We start from the raw sequence: 19396 nt of genomic DNA on the forward strand, positions 1-19396 counted from the left end.
AATATAACCTGTGTCAGATCCTATGATAGATAGAGATATATCCATAAGAGATATTATGTCCCTTTGTTACTGTGAGTAAAGAGAAGATCACCCATTTAGATTAACTCAGCATTTTAAAAAATTTTCACCTATTGGGAAATACATAGCTTGTTATTACTCCCGGACTTTGTCTAAAAAGATTACATGTCTGTAAGAGACTTATGAAGCAACATACATTCTTCAACAACAGTTTGCTAAAAGGAAGTTTTATTTTCCTCTTCCTCTCTAAAAGAGATTCTTGAAGGTTGAAGTTTACAATGTCAGTGGGTTGGGGTGCCTGGCTGGCTCAGTCGGAGGAACATGAAACAGTTGATCTCGGGGTTGTAAGTTTGAGTCCCATGTTGGGTGTAGAAATTACTTTAAAACATAAAATCTTAAAAAAAATGTCAGTAGGTTATATATTAAAAGAAAATAGGCTTTTTTATTGTGATTGAAGGCGATCATTCTAAGCTGCATACAAATATAATAGATATGCTTTTTTCTCCCTCTCATTAAAGGTGGCTTTCTAGAAGATGACCATAGAGGACCTTCCAGATTTTCCAGTAGAAGGAAATTGTTTGATTGGAAGATACCCGTTTTTATTTCCAGGTTCTGAGACACCCGTTGTTTTTTCCATTTCTGCGGCACCAATGCCTTCGGACTGCGGTACGTCGAGTAGCTGATAAAGGCCTGGAGACTTGACTTCTGTCTTATGCCCTTTTTGCATTCATAATTTTTCCTAAAACCCTTTGCCATGATTTTCATAAAATCGCTAGTTTTCCTTTTTCAAAAATACAATTGCTTATTGCTTTTTTCCTGCCTCTTAAGCTAAATGCTTTATTTTGCTGTCAGCATTTTTATTATGTAAAAATGTTCATTTTAAGCACCATGATGGATTTAGAGGATCTTATTTTTAGAATGCAGTGGTGCTTAGACATCTAGCATTCTTTTGCTATTGATGTATTTATTTTGGTTAAATATACTGACTTGCTTAAAAAGCCATGTATTAAGACAAAACAAAATATTATGAGCTACCCATCTCTAAGGGCCCTGCTGTCTCTGAAGTGCTAGGATCTAATTCACCAAATAATCACTACTGAAATGATCCAAATTTGGGGGACAATGTAACAAGTTATGTGTTTCAGTACATAAGCAAGCCTAATTTGGATCCTCTCTCAGTTGTCTTCCATTGTAATTATGTATACACAAATATAGTAAAACTTAAAAAAAAAAAAAAAAAAAAGGCCATGTACTTAGGTAGAGAGTGTGAGACCTTTCCCTGGAATGTGAAGTGGGACTGGTTCATATTTAAATCAGTTCACTTAAATCTCCTTTGTAAAATGTAAATTTATATATATTCTAGTTTTTACCTATTTAGACTTATTTCTACAGAACTATATTTTATCAGACCATTGCTAAAAGAATAAAAGAAAACCAGGAGATGAATTTAACAGATTTATTACATTTCTAGTTTAGTTAGAATTTTTCAAGTAAAGTATTGGGTCATCATTTCAAATTGTCTTCGGAGGCAGAGATCATGCAATTTCTATTATTTTTTATTATTTTTTCTTCAGAAATGCAATTTTTAAATATTAGTAGATATGAAATTGTTAGGTGGGGAATTTATCTCTTTAGTCATATCCATTCTAATAATTACTCAGCTCCAAGTTCAGATTCTAGAGCAGCTTGCCTTGCAGTGATCAGAAATATTCCATAAAACCTGTGCTTGGATCCTGGGAGTTATTTGCAGCTTTTATAAAACGTGGGCTGGGTTTATTTTCAGATATAACAAAATCAATTATGTGGGAAAAACCTTAACTAAAGCACTTTGTGCCTTGCTTATGGCACTTCCTTCATTCTATCCTGAGTCATAATTGTCTTATTTCCTTTCCTAGGCTATAGCTCTTTGGGATGGAGTAACAACCATGCTTTGTTTTTGTTTATCTTCTCAGGGCTAATGTAGGGCTAGTGATTTGTTGATTAGTTGCTCAGTCAGTGTTTGTTGAATAAATACATTGAATGTAAGGTGATAATGGCCATTGACCCCTTTGTATAACTGAAATTAAACACTTCCTATATGCTTAGAATTATACATTCTTAGAATCTGAATGGACCTGTAGGTCAACTTTCCCTACTCTCTTCTTAGTATAGAAATTCTATTTTCAGGATCTCTGATGAATAACCACTCAGCCATTTGGATAACTTCAGTAGTGGGAAACTAGTGGAACAGTCCATTTCATGGTTAAAAAGTTTTAGTTGTGATAAAGTTATTTTTGTATATAGACTCAAAATATGTCTCCTTGAAACTTTGGCCAACCGATACTAGTTTTTGATGTGTGGAACATACTTCTTTATATGATAGCCTTCAAATATTTGGAGATAATTTGAATATTTTTATTTAGCCTCTAGTTCCTTAGGCTACATGTTTCTGGTTTCTTCATCAGTCCCTCAGTGTTAGGATTTCTAGACCCTTTTCATTCTAGTTGTTTCTTTCTTTGTACAGTGTAGTCAGTGTCCCCTTGAAAAGTGGCATCCTGAATTGTATTTATTATTTACTGAGGGCCTGTTATGTGCCAGATACTGTCCTAGTTGCTGGGGATAGCACAGTGACTGAGATAGACATTCTAATGGGGAAAGACAATAAACAAATTAATAAACAAAACATAAATATTATAGATTATAATGAATTTTGTGGAGAAAAGAAACAGGGTGCTGTGACAGGATAATGGGGCAGAGTGTTTATTGTAGATGGGGTGGTCATCCGGAGTCAGAAGAAGCTGGTCACAAGAAGAGCCTGGAGAGAAGTATTCCAGGCAGAAGAATAGGAAGTTAAAGACACAGAGTTGGGGACAAAACTTTGGTACATCCTAAGAATTAAAGGAAGGCCATTGTGGATGAGAAGCAAAGTGGTTGAGGGGCAGAATGACAGGAGAGGATGTTGGAGAGAAAGGCAGGGGGCAGATCACGCGGGATCATTTAGGCCTTGGTAAGGAATTTGTATTTTATGCAGAGTGTAATGAGAGCCATTGAATGTGAGACTGAGAATGAGATTAAAAAAAGAAACAAAGAAAAACCAACTGCACAAACCAGAGCTTAGACATGCAGGTCAGTGTTGATTCTCCAGGTGGTTACCCTGCAAGGCAATATAAAGATTTTTGGAATCCAGTGTACACAGAATGCATATCACATATGTTATAAACCCCACGATGCATTACTATTTTTCCTTAAAGAATGAGTTACCTCTTAAAGGGATTTAAGTAATAGTAACATATCTTATTTGCCCAAGTAGTTACCATTTCCAGTGTTCTTTATTCTGTTGTGCAGGTCTGGATGTCCAGTCAATACCATTTTCCTTCTGCCCGAAGGGCTTCCTTGAACATTTCATGTGGTACAGATCTGCTGGTGAGGAATGCCTGCAACTTTTAGATGTCTAGGAACATCTTTATGTTGCCTTCTCTTTTGAGAAATAGGTTTGCTGAGTATAGAATTCTAGGTTAACAGTTTTTTTCTTTCAGTGCTTAAAGATATTGCTCCATTGTCTTTTTACTTGCATTGTTTCTGATAGGAAAAGTGCTGTGATTGTTTCCCTGAATGTAATGCCTCTCCCCCCACCTCCCACCTCGGCTGCTTTTAAGATTTTCTCTTTATCATTGGTTTTGAGCAATTTTCCTATGATGTGTCTTGGTGTAATTTTCTTTATATTCTTCTGCGTGGGGTCTGTGAAGCTTCTTGGACCTGTTGGTTTCAGTTTTCATCGAGTTTGGGAGATCATTATATCTTCAAATATTTTTTTCTGCCCCTTGGCCCTTTCAGACACTCCAGTTCCTAGAAGTTGTCCCACAGCTCGCTGATGCTTTCTTCATATTTAAAAAATTCTTTTGTGTTTTATCTTGGATAGTTTCTGTAGCTGTGTCTTCAAGATCATTAATCTTTTCATCTGCGATGTCTGATCAGCTGATGATCTCATCCAATGTAGTTTTCATTGCAGCTATTGTTTTCATCTCTCAAGTTCAATTTGGGTCTTTTTCATATCATCCATGTCTCTACTTAACCTTTTGAACATTTGAAATACAGTTATAATGGCTGTTTTAATGTTCTTTTCTGTTAATTATAATTTTATGTCAACTCTAGGTCTGTTTCAGTTGATTATCCCTGATTATGGGTCATGTTTTCCCCTTTCTTTGCATTCCTGGCAATCTGTGATTGGATGCCAGACATCGTGAATTTACCTGTTGGGTGCTGGATATTTTTCTATTCCTGTAAGTATTCTTGAATTTTGTTATGGGATGCAGTTAAGTTCCTTGGAAATAGTTTGGCCCTTTCAGGTCTTGTTTTATTATTTATTAGGTGGTTCTGGAGCAGTGCTAATCTGGGGCTAATTATTCCTTACTATTCAGTATTCTACCCAGTGCCCTGTGAATTTTTTTCCTAGTCTTTTTGGTGGGAACAGGCACTATTTTATTTCTTTTTTATTTTATTTATTTATTTTTAATTTAAATTCAATTTAGTTAACATATAGTGTATTATTAGTTTCAGAGGTAGAATTTAGTGATTCATCACTTACATATAACACCCATTGTTCATTCCATTAGGTGCCCTCCTTAAAGCCCATCACCCAGTAACCCCATCCTCCCACTCATCTCCCCTCCAGCAACCCTCAGTTTGTTTCCTATAGTAAAGAGTCTCTCTTACGGTTTGTCTCCCTCTCTGTTTTTTTTTTTTTTTTTAAAGATTTTATTTACTTATTTGACAGAGAAAGACACAGCGAGAGAGGGAACACAGGCAGGGGGAGTGGAGAGGGAGAAGCAGTCTCCGCAGGGAGCCTCATGCGGGGCTTGATCCCAGGACACTAGGATCATGACCTGAGCTGAAGGCAGATGCTTAATGACTGAGCCACCCAGGCGCCCCTCCCTCTCTTTTTTTGTCTTGTTTTTCCTTCCCTTCCCCTATGTTCATCTATTTTGTTTATTAAATTGTACATATGAGTGAAGTCATATGATATGACTTAATTCACTTAGCATAATACCATCTAGTTCCATCCACGTCATTGCAAATGGCAAGATTTCATTCTTTTTCACGGCTGAGTAATAGTCCATATTGTGTGTATGTGTGTGTGTGTGTATGTGTGTATGTGTATGCATGCCACATCTTCTTTATCCATTCATCTGAACAGGTACTATTTTAGGCCCTTTACGAGCACTGGGCTCTAATCTTTTTAATCCTTTACGATGGTTCTTTCTCTTACCTCAAGTTTTCCTCACAAGCATATATAAAATAAGAAGACCCTTCATAGATCTTTGGGATTCTCTTGCTGTGGTTATCTCTCTCCTCTCTGATACTCTTTCCTGTGAACTCTAGCTCCCTGGATTTCCTTGGCTCTCAGTGTTGTCTCCTCAACTCAGGGAGTCGTCTGTGCTTCTCTTGGTTTCCCTCTCTCTGCACTGAGACCTGGAAACTGTCAAGGCAGATATCTGAGGCAATTGTAAGACTCACCTTATTTGTATCCTGTTATGATCACTGTCTTTCATTGCCTTGATGTTCAGTGTCCTTGAAAACTGCATTTCATCTATTTTCTTTGTTCTTTTTGTTTCAGGTGGAGGGGCAAATCTGGTCCTCATTACTCCATCCTGACATGAAGTGGGACAGTTCCTCCCCAACCCCCCCTGCTTTCTTTTGATTAAAGCTTTTTTTCCCCCCCTGTATAGAAGCTTAAACTTTGGATTTAGTTAGATTTGTTAATATGTAGTATAGCATCAAGATTAAGATTACAGATCAGTCTGGTTTTCAGTCCTAACTCAACCACTTACCAGTTGCATGATTTTAAGAAAATTATTTATTTTCTCTGTCCCTTCTCTGTTCCCTCTATTTCCTCTATGATAAAATGAGAACAATAATAGTACCTACCTCATATGGTCATTATGAGGATTAAACTAGGCAATAAAGTGCATGGAACAGTCCCTGGTATCTATTAAGTACTTAGTAAGTGTAACATATTGTCATTATTATTTAAATGAGCTGTTTGCTGTTTGCCATCACCTCAGTATATAATTACGGAAGCCTTGTTATATGCTTTATTATTTATTGGGCTACTGCCCCCTCTCCCTACACAGATCATTGTTGTTTTTTTTTAGTTCAAGTGTTCTTGCTTATTTATCTTATATTTACTTTCTAGATCTTTGCTACTCAAAGTGTGATCCTTAGTCTGGTAGCATTGGCATCACTGGGAGCCTGTTAGAAACGCAATTCCAGGGCTCCTGGGTGGCTCAGTCAGTTAAGTGTCTGACTTTGGCTCAGGTCATGATTTCAGGGTCCTGGGATCAAGCCCCACATTGGACTCCTTGCTCAGCATGGAGCCTGCTTCTCCTTCTCCCTCTGCCTCTGTGATCTCTTTCACTCTTACTCTCTCTCAAATAAATAAAATCTTAAAAAAAAAAAGAAGAAGAAGAAGAAGAAGAAGAAGCTCAGTTCCAGGCCCCTCCTGAGATTTACTGGCTCAGAATTAACATTGTACCAAGATCCCTAGGTGATTTCTATCTACGTTAAGGTTTGAGAAGCTCTGCTACTGATGAACCATAGAGTAAATCTGTATCTCCTCTCACAAAAAAATCCTGGTGAGATTTTTGATTAGAATTGAAATTATTTTAAATAATTATTTTTGGTAAAATTGGCGGCTTTAGATATTTTTTAGTTCTGCGACATGATGTATCTCACTCCATTTAAGTCACTCTCCTCTTCCAGTTTTCTTTCTTTCTTTTTTTTCCTTAAGATTTTATTTATTTATTTGATAGAGAGAGTGAGAGAGCACAAGCAGGGGGAACAGTAGAGGGAGAGGGAGAAGCAGGCTCCCCGCCAAGCAGGGAGCCTGATGTGGGGCTCGATTCCAGGACCCTGGGATCATGACCTGAGCCGAAGGCAGATGCTTAACCATCTGAGCCACCCAGGTGCCCCCCAGTTTTCTATAAATAAGCCTCACACATTCATTGGCATGTTTCTTACTTTTATTGATACTGTGTTTTGGATGCTTTTCCCATTGTTTTTCATTTTTTTAAAATAGGAAATCATATAAAAATGCACAAAATATAGTAGTAGCAAACATATATGATCACACATATCTACTGTCAGAAAGAATAAATATTAGCATTTTGTCATTTTCCCTTTAGCTCTTGTTTTTTGGTTACAAGAAAACCTTAAAGTTGAAATTCCTTCTGTTTTCTTTTGGTCCTATTCCCCTTGCTCTCCAGAGGCAACCATTATCTGATATTTAGTATGAATATTCCAGACCATATTATCATATATTTACTATATAAATGAGCATACTTAAATAATATGTAGTAGTGTTTTGTGTATTTGTAGTTTTATGTAAATGATAGAAATTGCATATTATTCTGCAGCTTAATTTATCAATCAGTATGTTTTTTGAGACCTAGCCTTATCAACTCACGATTTAGATATCTAATTCATTTCTTTAGTTGTTAAAAAGGAAAAAATAGAATATGCCAATTCTGTCCACTTCTTTATGGAGAGATGTTTCAGCCCAGCTGTTTTGCCATTATAATTAATGTTAGAATAAGAATTCTTGAACATGTCTCCTGTGGACCCATGCAGATGAGTCTCTAGGTATATATTTAGAAATTCCTCCACTATCAATGCCCAATGCTTAAAAAAAGAACTGATCCATAAATATTTATTGAATAGGTAATCAGTTAGACACCCCCACCCTATCTAGTCAACTGCTACCTATAGGAAACTTACCCAAATCTATGTTCAGGAAACCATGCAAGGTGCTTCTCTCCGTTGGATACCAGTTCTTTTCTGAGTCTTCCTTTCTGAACCTAGAGGGCCATTCTGTTGTCTAAGATTTTAGATAGTATCTCATTCTAGTTTTAGTTTTTTTGATTCTCTCCTAATGGACTGCTGCTCTCCTTTTATACACATCCTTGGTTTTGTGCTTTCCCACTCACCTTTTAGTTATCCTGATTCTAAAAATATGAATTATGTGTACATAGTATAATTTTGGAAAATATATAAAAATGCAGAGGGCATTAAAAAAACCATGAATCCTGCTACTCGTGTATGCTGTTAAAAGCTGACTTCAATAGTGAATTCTTTTACAGAGGCAGCACAATAGAGGAAGGAAGATCGACTTTGGATACAGATCTGGTTTTCTACCCCAGATGTGCCTTACTTACTAGCTGTGTGACTTGGAACAAGTATTATTTAGTCTGAGCTTTGGTTTCTTTACCTGCAAAATGAGAATAATAGTACCCCCAAGTAGGGTGTTTGTGAGGACTTGTAAGGTGTTTGGTTAGTTGTAAGTACTCTGCAAATGTTGGTTCTCTAATGCTTTCCTTTAGATGTTTCTGGTTTTTTCTATTCTTTGTCCCCCCCCCCCTTTTGTGGGATTGTTTGAGATAGTAGAATCTGATTTTCTTCCATTCTCTTCTCTAGCCATAGGCTGACCAAAGTTTTCCATGAATCTTAGAGAAATTTTAAGAGATATTTAGATCATGTTCAATTTTGCTAGTATTCCATGTTTTTACTAATACATATTCCCAAATCACCCAGTCACTCTGGTACAAGGTTTCACTTCTGCATCGCCAGATATTGGTCCCTTATCGTTGGCATGGCAGTTTTCATGCCTCTTCAGCGGGTAGAGAGTAATGCCTGTCTCTTACAGAAAATTAGGTAAATACAGAGAAGTAAAAAGAATATATAAAATTGCACACCAGTTGATATTTTGGCATTTTCCCCCTTTTATGTGTGTTTTAATTATAGATGTGAATCTGCTGTTCATGATATATTTATGCTGTGAGAGCTGAAAATATTGATAAAATTTGATAGATTTTCTGTGCCTTAGAAGTAGTTGTTGGAAAGTTCAAGGTTTGAGATGGGTGCCCTCACATTTTTTGTTCTGTCTGTAATAAAATGTGGTATGATGCACAGAAACCTTGTTCCCACAACAATTCAGGAATGCTGCATACTTTTTGGCTCTCTTGACTTGGGCTATGAAAATTGTTTAATGTAAACCTACTTCTCCTAGCATCTAAAAATATCTGTATCATTTGAGCCCTGGTCTTATTGTTTATTATTTTCAATATATTTATTTGGCACTTTTAATAAGTTTAATTTACACTTTTTTTTTTTTTTAATTTCAAACAGAGTTTTCTTTCTTTGATCCTAATGATACATCATGCCAGGAAATTCTCTTTGATCCTAAAACTTCTGTATCAGAATTATTTGCCATTTTAAGACAGTGGGTTCCTCAGGTCCAGCAAAACATTGACATTATTGGAAATGAGGTAAGGAATTCTTCCATTTTACATTTTGCATTGTTAGGATTGTTAATTGTATAGATGCCCCCCCCCCAGCAAACCCCACCATCTGAATGGAAAGGTGGTGATAAATGAAAAACCTTTTAAAGATTCTGGTGTTTGTTCTTTGTATCTCCAGGCTTTGCGTGGGGCAGCTGAGTTAGTATTGTACATTCTTTCCATTGTTCCCTCATGCTCCTCACTTGCTTATGCCTGGAGTTCTGATGTTAGAGACTCGGTGACAGTGGCATTTTCCATACTTCCTTTCTTTGTACACATTAATTTTGTAGACTTTAAAAAATACATTTCATGAGGAAATTTGATTACCAACATGTTTTATCCATACTTTGGGGTGGTCTGGTAAAGATGTAGGCTTAAATATAGTTTTCAAAAGTATTTGATTTTTTGAAGGAGGGAAGAAAGAATAACTGGGTTTTTTGACCTGCATATCGTCATGTGGTTAAGAAGAGAGAGCTTATATAGTTTTTCAAATACCATTATAACCATTAGAAAGAAAATTCTGCTTATCCTTTGAGAGGCTAAGAGACATATTTGGAGTGCCAGATTACCTTGGAATAGTCTTTAAGAATTTCCTTCAGTCTGGTGACAAATTATTTTCATTATTGCTATTGGATGCAGAATTTAAAATTTATCCTTAAGAGAAGCCAGTTCTAGCTACTCATTTTATTGAGAACTAATTCTGATAGGATGGACTAACTTGGTTCTCAGCGTGGGTTTGAAATCAGTTTTCAGTCATCATGTTGTCATATCTTCCTTGGTTTCCTCAGATTCTTAAGAGAGGCTGCAATGTGAATGACAGAGATGGATTGACAGATATGACTCTTTTACATTACACTTGCAAATCTGGAGCTCATGGTATTGGTAAGTGTGGCAAATCTGCTGGTGGCTTAAGACATCTGTATTTGTGTTTGTATAAGCTATGTTATGCAACCAGAGTCCCTGGGAGGGCACCTAGCTGATGATGATAATGTCCCCTGAACAGGCAAGCATTCAGTTGGGTCCTCCCGAAAACCTTGTTCCCTTCCCCCTCCTTTTCTCAGGGGTGGGGGTCTTTATAGTCTCCTGATACCTCCCAACTTTTCTAGAGCAGGCTTCATAGCTGCATTCTCACTAGGTGAGAGTAACTGATAGCACCCTAGAACATTCCTGAGAGTTTACAGCAAGGTTAGACAATCTAAGCTGTTTTCCAAGCATCCCAATCCTCACAGACCCTAGTCTTTAGACCTAAGGAGTATTCCTGTATACATAACATACACGCATATTTTCCCAGATTGGCGTTCTGTGCTTTACCATTGTATAAACCTGCCTCTGTTACTTAACTGTATACTGTGAACATCTCTCCGTTTCAGTAGTCTGATATATGCCTCTTAAGCTGTTGATGGTGAAGGACTTTTTTTTTCTTATAATCCATCATGGACTGATTGTAAAAAAAAAACCAAACAAATGAAATTATAATAGAAAAATAAAATAAAGACATAAAATACAAGCCCAGTTTTTCAAAAGGCATAAAATTACATTTCAATTAATATATATCTGAAGAAATTATTGCTTTGGGAAAAAGAAAAGGCTTATCAAAAGGACAGAGAAATGAGTTCGGGGCTGGTAGTGGTCCACAGAACACACTGAGTAGTACTGGTCTAGGGCATTGCTTTTAATGGCTTTATAGTATCCTAGTATGTGGATGACTTATGATTTATTTAACCAATATCATATTATTGTTCTTTTAGAATAAAATAGTTTATGTTTATTTATTTATAAAGTAGTTTAGTTTCAAAATTTTATTCATAATAAAAAGTGCTGTGATGAACATCTTTACAACTAAGTGTTTATCCATATCTCTGAGTAGGATTGTTTTTTTTAGAACAAATTCCTTGTAAGTGAAATTTTTGAGGTGTATATGTAGATTCAGTATGCTATTTGCTTTGGCTTTTTAAATAAGTTAGTAGATAGACATCCATTGGAACTTCAGGTTGTACTGAAGGAAAATAATTTAGAAAACTTTCTCTAGGTGATGTTGATACAGCTGTAAAATTTGCAACTCAGCTTATTGATCTGGGAGCAGATGTTAGTTTACGGAGTCGCTGGACAAATATGAATGCTTTGCATTATGCTGCTTATTTTGATGTCCCTGAGCTTATAAAAGTGATTTTGAAGACATCTAAACCAAAAGGCAAGTACTATAAGATCACCATGAGATGTTATTAGTTGAACACTTTATTAGTGGCATAAAAATTAAAATTCAAAGAGATTTCTGCTTGTAATCCATCTTGTTCCATATGACCTCTTATCCCATTTTTTTCTTCAGGAATAGTTTAATATTTCTTTATTGAAGATTAACTGCTGTCATTAAACAAAAGGCTTAGTACAGAGATACAAAGTAAAATGGTGTTCTCTGGGTTTTTATATCTCTGCAAATTCCCCAGTATAACATGGATTTTATAAAGTGTAATTGAATCTATGTGCTGTATAATTCTTTTGTCTTGAGTAGCCAGAAATAGAACAATAAAGCTTTCAGTGCTAAGCATTGAAATCATAAAGAGTATTTTAGATGGCATTTGGTTCTGAAATTCTCTGATTAAAGAAGGATACAAATTCAGGTGTTTTTTTTTCCCCTTTCTATTTTGATAGTGATATCCTAAAATTGAATATCAGACTGTCTATATTACAGTGCTGGTATTTTGACTTTCTCTCTGGTCCTCTCAGTGGGTCAATTTTCTGTTGAGAAAAATATGAGAGCAAATGCAATAGTATTACCCTAAATTAAAGGTGAGCGGTGTACGGTGTTTTCCCCATTCATAGAAGACTTGTTTTAGAGATTCAGTAGCTAAATTTCCGACTGTTTCTCACTCCGCTTTGTATAGTCGTCCATTTTATCTTTAACTTTTACCTTTTAATTTTTGATTGATGTTAAGAAAACCTCTTTTGATAGTACAGTGTCTTTAATAACTCAGGAAAGTTTGTCCTGAGCATGTCATAGTTGTTTGCAATTGTAGGTAGGACGTGGGGTGGTGTGGTTTAGATTAAGGTAGAATTAGTAGAACCAAATGTATTAAACCCTTGTTACAGAAGACATGCAAAATGGGATTCCCAAATCTGGAAGATTTCGTGTGTCTAAGTATAGCATCATGGTGATTTATTGAAAGTTATTACAATGTCCTTAGAATTACAAGATTCTTTTTTCCTACCATGAAGTCCAAATTCATTTGTTGACTAAAGTATTATGAATGAATATGATTTGTAAGCATTTATATGTTTAATTAGTCTTTAACTTATTCCCTGTTTGAAAATTCTGCATTGTTCTACCTACTACTTTTTATGTGAAGGACCAGATAGGAAATACTGTAGGCTTCGTGGACCACTGCAGCTACTTGATATTGCACTTATGGCAGGAAGCTAGCCATAGAGAATATGTAAATAAGTATTTGTGGCTTGTTCCGGTAAAACTCCATTTATAACAATGGATGGTGGGTTGTGTTTGCCCGTGGGCTGGTTCCTGACCTAAACCTAATCCCTCATCGTAGCTGTATGACATATATGCAAGAGGTTAATGAGAGATTGTGTTAAAATCATTACTTTTACAAATGATAATTATTGCCATTAATTTCTTTTAAATATAGTTTATATAGTTTAGTTTGTGATAGTTGGAAAATCTATGATAATGCCAGTCCATGTTATAATGAAATTTTATGGTACTGAGAAAATAATTGGTTAACCAGATTGTAGTATGAAGATTTGGTTCCATCGTGAAATGGTGCTTCTAGTGGCTGGGGTTTAAGTCTCAAAATGGCTTAATAAAGTTCTCCCTCCCCACCCCCAGCCAGAAAAAAAAAAAGCCTACCTGTCTCCTTTTATATTATAATAGCTAAATTTAAATTCTTAGCTGATATACTTGCGGTGTTTAATTGCAGATGTAGATGCCACTTGCAGTGACTTTAATTTTGGAACAGCTCTGCATATTGCTGCTTATAATTTGTGTGCAAGTACTGTGAGATGCTTATTGGAGCATGGAGCAAATCCTGCATTTAGGGTAAGAGGTTACTAAAAGTGAAAAATATTATAAAAGAGTTAAAATGTCTACATTATCTTCCAGTAAAGAGTTGAATCTGGATGTTGTTATGGAACTCATGAGGAAGGAATTTATATTTTTGTGCTGCATATAAAGAATAATGGTGATCAGCTTTATCGCAAATAAATATAATGCATAGCAGTGAATTTCAGTCCCCTTATATTGATAATCTCTATAAAATTTCCTTTCATTCAGTGAAGTAAAATGTTCTGTAGTGTGTCATCATCTTTGAGTTTAAGTGTCTTTCATTTAGTTTTTTGATATATTTATAAAAAGTTAACTATCAAATTAAAATGTGTATGTTAAAGTGATATTTCTATATTAAATCATATTTTAAATTCTTTTGGAAAGAAATTTTATTCCAGAAATTTTTTTTTTTTTTGCAGGTGACAGGATCTTTTTTTTTTTTTCAGAAAAATTTTTTTTTCATTCATTTTTTTAAAATTATGTTATGTAATCACCATACATTAACATCATTAGTTTTTGATGTAGTGTTCCATGATTCATTGTTTGCGTGTAACACCCAGTGCTCCATTCAATACGTGCCCTCTTTAATACCCATCACCAGGCTAACCCATCCCCCCACCCCCCTCCCCTCTAGAACCCTCAGTTTGTTTCTCAGAGTCCATAGTCTCTCATGGTTCATCTCCCCCTCTGATTTCCCCCCCTTCATTTTCCCTTCCTACTACCTTCTTTTTTTTTTTTTTTTGTAGTTTTTAATTTTATTATATTATGTTAGTCACCATACAGTACCATTAGTTTTTGGTGTAGTCATCCACAATCCATTGTTTTCATATAACACCCAGTGCTCCATGCAGTACGTGCCCTCCTTAATACCCATCACCAGGCTAACCAATCCCCCCTCCCCCCTCCCCTCTAGAACCCTGTTTGTTTCTCAGGTCCATAGTCTCTCGTGGTTCATCTCTCCCTCCAATTCCCCCCGCCCATTTTTCCCTTCCTTCTCCTAATGTCCTCCATGTTATTCCTTATGTTCCACAAATAAGTGAAACCATATGATAATTGACTTTCTCTGCTTGACTTATTTCACTTAGCATAATCTCCTCCAGTCCCATCCATGTTAATGTAAAAGTTGGGTATTCATCTTTTCTGATGGCTGAGTAATATTCCATTGTATATATGGACCACATCTTCTTTATCCATTCATCTGTCAATGGACATCTGGGCTCTTTCCACAGTTTGGCTATTGCGGACATGGCTGCTATGCACATTGGGGTGCATATGGCCCTTCTTTCCACTACATCTGTGTCTTTGGGGTAAATACCCAGGAGTGCAATTGCTGGGTCACACAGTGGCTCTATTTTTAAATTTTTGAGGCACCTCCACACTGTTTTCCAAAGTGCTGTACCAACTTGCATTCCCACCAACAGTGTAAGAGTGTTCCCCTTTCTCCACAACCTCTCCAACATTTGTTGTTTCTTTCCCTGTCCATTTTTTAAAATGTACGTTTAGGAGTGCAGTAAACCTTTAAAAATTAAAGGAAAAATGAATTTTTTTGTGGTAATTATGTAAATTAGTAAATTTACAAAGTTAACACATAGGATTGAATTTCATAATCTTCAAGTCTCCTGGTATTTTACTGTTTTTACTGAGTGGCTCTCACTGTTCTTTTCCTTAATATGAATAACAGTGACTTGCTCTGGCAGGGATTCTTAATTGGGTCTGGGCCTTCCTTTGAAGGGACAGGGGAGGGCAGTGTTTGAAAAAGCCTCTTCCCTTCCCCTTTTCCTCTCCCCCTCCCCGTTTTCTAGTTTCCCCTCTCCTCCCTGCTTCTTTCTACCACTCTTCTTTCTATTTTACCCCATCATTAGTTAATTAACCCTTCTCCCCTCTTCCCTTCCCCAGTCTCCCCCTCCCTCCTTTCCTATTGTTTCTTGGGCACGGGGAGAAAACAATAAATAAAAGTCATTGTCGCCAAAGAGAATATAGTCTAGAGGGGAGGATGGACAAGTAATTTTGCTGTAGTGTGTTGGCATTCAGTGGGTTACAATGTGGGGGTGGGCACAGAGTGCCATGGGTCACAGACAAGGGCAAAGGTGACACTGAGCACTTAAACATAGTTAAGAACTAACCAGTTAGACAAAGGAGGTGCGAAAAGCCTTTTAGGCAGAGAGGAGAGTAGCATTCACCAGGGCTTGGAGATGATCCCCCAATTTGGCTGGAATGTGAAGGTGATATGTTTTTGCTTTTCCTAGTATGACTGTTGACAAAACCTCCTCAGTGGAGAGACTATTTTTTTTTAAGATTTTATTTACTTATTTGTCAGAGAGGGAGAGAGAGGGAGAGCGAGAGTGTGAGTACAAGCAGGGAGAGCACCGGGCAGTGGGAGGAGCAGACTCCCTGCTGAGCAGAGAGCTCAATGCGGGGCTCGATCCCAGGACCCTGAGATCGTGACCTGAGTGGAAGGCAGACTCTTAAGGACTGAGCCACCCAGGGGCCCCTGTTATTATTATTATTTTAACAGAAGTTTTAGTTGCCACATTCTGTAGGAATTAACATAAGTGTGTGACTTACTCTAGAAAGGTGAGGACTTAAAAATTTAAAGTAAAAGAGTCCTTGACTATGGACTCTGAGAAACAAACTGAGAGTTCTAGAGGGGAGGGAGTGGGGGGTCGGGTTAGCCGGGTGATGGGTATTAAGGAGGGTATGTATTGAATGGAGCACTGAGTGTTATATGCAAACAATGAATCATGGAACACTGCATCAAAAACTAATGATGGTAATTAACATAACATAATAAAATAAAAAAAAAAAGAGTCCTTGTCAATATAGCTTACAACTTACCAGTACAAGGTTTAAAAAAAAAATCCCCCCTCTTTTTATCAAGAGTACATATTAGTGCTATACATACCTTTATTATATTTTGTATATTTTCTTTGAAATCTGAAATTCTTTAAAACAGTCCCATCACTATCCCAGAAATTTGATAACATGTCTCCCTGCCATGTTTTTACTTAGGACCATTCTAAAATAAAATTGTGAATTTTAAAATAAAAACTGTGACGCACTCACAAACTAAGTGTGTTTTAAAAACCTCATTCTTTCATCCAAATGGAGCGTTTGAAGATCATTATCAGCAGAGAAGACAAGGAAAAGAATTTTCTCAGCAAAAGAATCTCGATTCATTATATTCAAAGAAGATTACAGTCTGGAAACTCTCTCGTAACATCTAAGTTTTTTTGGTTAGGGAACAAAGAAGAGAGATACCGTGTTTGAAGGAAGGATAGCCCTAAGTAGGAGAAAGGCTGAATGTAGCGGGTCCTAGACATGGCTTCAGATGTCCCTTCTGCCAGGAATCCTGTAAATGACTTTGAAGGAGTCATTAACCTTTCCTTACTGAATTTCCCTAATTGGTAAACCAGAAACGATAGTAATATTTTACTTGTTTAGTTGGTTATTGTCTCTTATACTACAGTATATACTCTTGGCATGGATTTTTATCTGTTTTATTCATAAGCTTTTTCTTGATGTGCGAATCAAATGAGATAATTTACGTGATCGGATTTGGTTATAAAAAAACACCATACAAACGTTAGTGGGTTTACAACTGACCATTTTATCTTGTTGCAGGATTAAATCCAAGGATGCAGTCTCTCCTTTATAGTGAGGCCAGAGCTGTTTTCTTGATTATAGCGCACATTTGAGAAGTGTTGAAGTATTGAAACTGTAGTTTCTATTCCTGAAATCCGCACTCTTTCAAACACTCACCAGATTCTCAAGTCTGTGCTCCATTTGGGTCATCCACACTGGAATGTAAGCCCCATCAGAGCAGAACACTGCTATCACAGGACCTGGCCCAGTGCCTGGCAGATAATATGAAAAAATCGACCTACACTGGAAACAAATTAAGGTTTTGCCTGACCTGATAAGTTGTTTAGATGGTAACCTACAGTCAGCATGAAGCCACCAATGGTGGGAACAGGGCACTGGCCTAAAGGGCGTAGAAAGGTCACTACGGCCATGCAGTGGAGGAGGATGCATTTGAGGACAGGGATCTGAGGCAGGCAGCCGGGCTTACTTAAGTCATTAAGAAATGACAAGAGTCTGCTCTACCCAGTGGCAGCATGAATGTAGATACAAGACAAAAGTCACTCAATAATGGGGCGCCTGGGTGGCTCAGTCAGTTAAGTGTCCAACTCTTGGTTTCGGCTCAGGTCATGATCTTGGGGTCTTGGGATGGAGTCTCATGTTGGGCTCCGTGCTGGGCATGGAGTCTGCTTGAGATTCTCTCCCTTTCCCTCTCCCTTTGCCCCTCCCCCTTCAAATAACTAACTAAATCACTCCATGAGTGGGCAGGATGGATCAGGTCACACGGCCGAGGTGGCAGAATCTCGGATCTGGGGTTGGGAGGCCAGTCAGTGCTGTGACTTCTGTCTCTAGACCTGTGTGGCCAGGCTTTCTGTCCACTCATGAGCTCAGCGCTCGCGCTTCCCCGACCAGCTCGCCTGCATGGTGCTCCCACATCTCCTCTGGCCTGTGAGTCCTTCCCCGGCCTCCCTGCCTGCATAGACGCCACCCTTCAGGTCTTCTCCCCTTCCCTGTCTGGAACTGTTTTTCCTTCTGCCCCTTTTTACCATTTAACATACCATCTCTTTTACTTGTTTGTGTGTGGTCTGTCTCTCGCACCAGAAGGTGTGCTTGCGGAGGGCAGGGTTTTTCTCTTCACTGTGGTGTCAGTAGCATTTAGAATGGCATGTAGTAGGTGTTCAGGTAAACAGCTTGACAAATACACGATGAATGAATTGAACTTAATTTTTTTCCACCTTTATTTTTAAAAAGAATTGCGTATGACCTTGTAGAGCTGTGAGTGATATGGATTGAAAATGTTCTCTTCTCTGCATTTGCAGAATGACAAAGGGCAGATCCCTGCTGATGTCGTTCCGGACCCAGTGGAAATGCCTCTGGAGATGGCCGATGCTGCTGCAACTGCTAAAGAAATCAAGCAGATGTTGTTGGATGCGGCGCCCCTGTCGCGTGACATGTCAAAGCCCCTGCTTCCAAACTGTGACCGCGTCACTAGCAAGGCGATGCTCACGTCCCTCGGTCTGAAGTTGGGGGATCGCGTCGTTATTGCAGGACAGAAGGTAAGGAAGTAACGGCCGTCTCTGAAGTTGGGTCCAAGGTCTGCAGTGTGCGTGGCCCGTGTGCCGGCTGCAGCCATACACTGTGGACGGGGTTTTGAGTGTTTTTAAAAAGTGCGGTGTGTACATAGAAACAGACTTAATGGAAATGGTGAAACTGAGAGGCACGCTTACCCTTGGACGGAATAATGAAGGCCTCTCCGTTGGGGTGGGGAGAGTGGGGTACGATAGGGCTGCTGAGTGCATTAGGAGGCCCGAGCTGAGACATCGCTGAGCCTGGAGGGGTTTCCTTGTGGCCCCCCTGCCGCCCTCACTGGGTTTTTCCCACTACAACTACCTCGCAGTAATGGAGCAAAGGAGACTCTTGCCATTCATGGATGTTTGGCCTTGAGATCCTAGAAATAGAGAAATCTTAGATATTATTTCAACCTCATAATAAAAATGTATGTGGAAAAGAGGACCCTCCTGCCCCCGCCCCCCAACCCAGCCTATTGAAGATGCTCCAGATGCCTCTTTTTCTCCAAAGCCTCAGAGTCCTTATGGCACTGTCTTGTTGCCATCCATTCTCTCTTTTTTAATACCTCATAGGGAAGGTCTGTTTTGTTTTAACTTTGGGTAAATAGGGAGCTGGGTATGGAGAATGGAACAGGGAGTTCCGTTGTTTCCTCACACAGTTATGTGTAAATATATGGGTGGGCTTGTGGGGATGGTGACATGGGTTTTGCAGAAAATGCCAAAATCTGGAAGTTTGATTTACTGAGAAAATTGCTCCAGAAAGGAAGGTAAACTCCAAACAGATGATTATGTTGAGAATGACATTTTACCAGCTTCCAAAAGAATATATTCATAGGACATTTGTTAGCTTTTTTTTTTTTTAACTT

At 37.9% G+C, this 19396-nt stretch overlaps 1 protein-coding gene across 2 annotated transcripts in view; it reads left to right on the forward strand.

Moving 5' to 3' along the window:
* CLIP4 (CAP-Gly domain containing linker protein family member 4) overlaps positions 1 to 19396 on the forward strand; it is a 78825-nt gene that overhangs the window by 5607 nt on the left and 53822 nt on the right. For both annotated transcript variants that reach the window (XM_035000836.1, XM_035000835.1), the window contains exons 2-7: positions 537 to 684; positions 9178 to 9317; positions 10118 to 10211; positions 11359 to 11520; positions 13259 to 13377; positions 18282 to 18518. In XM_035000836.1, the coding sequence (XP_034856727.1) occupies positions 552 to 684; positions 9178 to 9317; positions 10118 to 10211; positions 11359 to 11520; positions 13259 to 13377; positions 18282 to 18518 (885 nt within the window). In that variant the 5' untranslated portion in view covers positions 537 to 551. The remainder of the gene's footprint in view (positions 1 to 536; positions 685 to 9177; positions 9318 to 10117; positions 10212 to 11358; positions 11521 to 13258; positions 13378 to 18281; positions 18519 to 19396) is intronic.

The sequence above is a fragment of the Mirounga leonina genome, unplaced genomic scaffold (genome assembly GCF_011800145.1).
Source record: "Mirounga leonina isolate KUSES-001 unplaced genomic scaffold, KU_Mleo_1.0 Mir_125, whole genome shotgun sequence".
NCBI lineage: Eukaryota > Metazoa > Chordata > Mammalia > Carnivora > Phocidae > Mirounga > Mirounga leonina.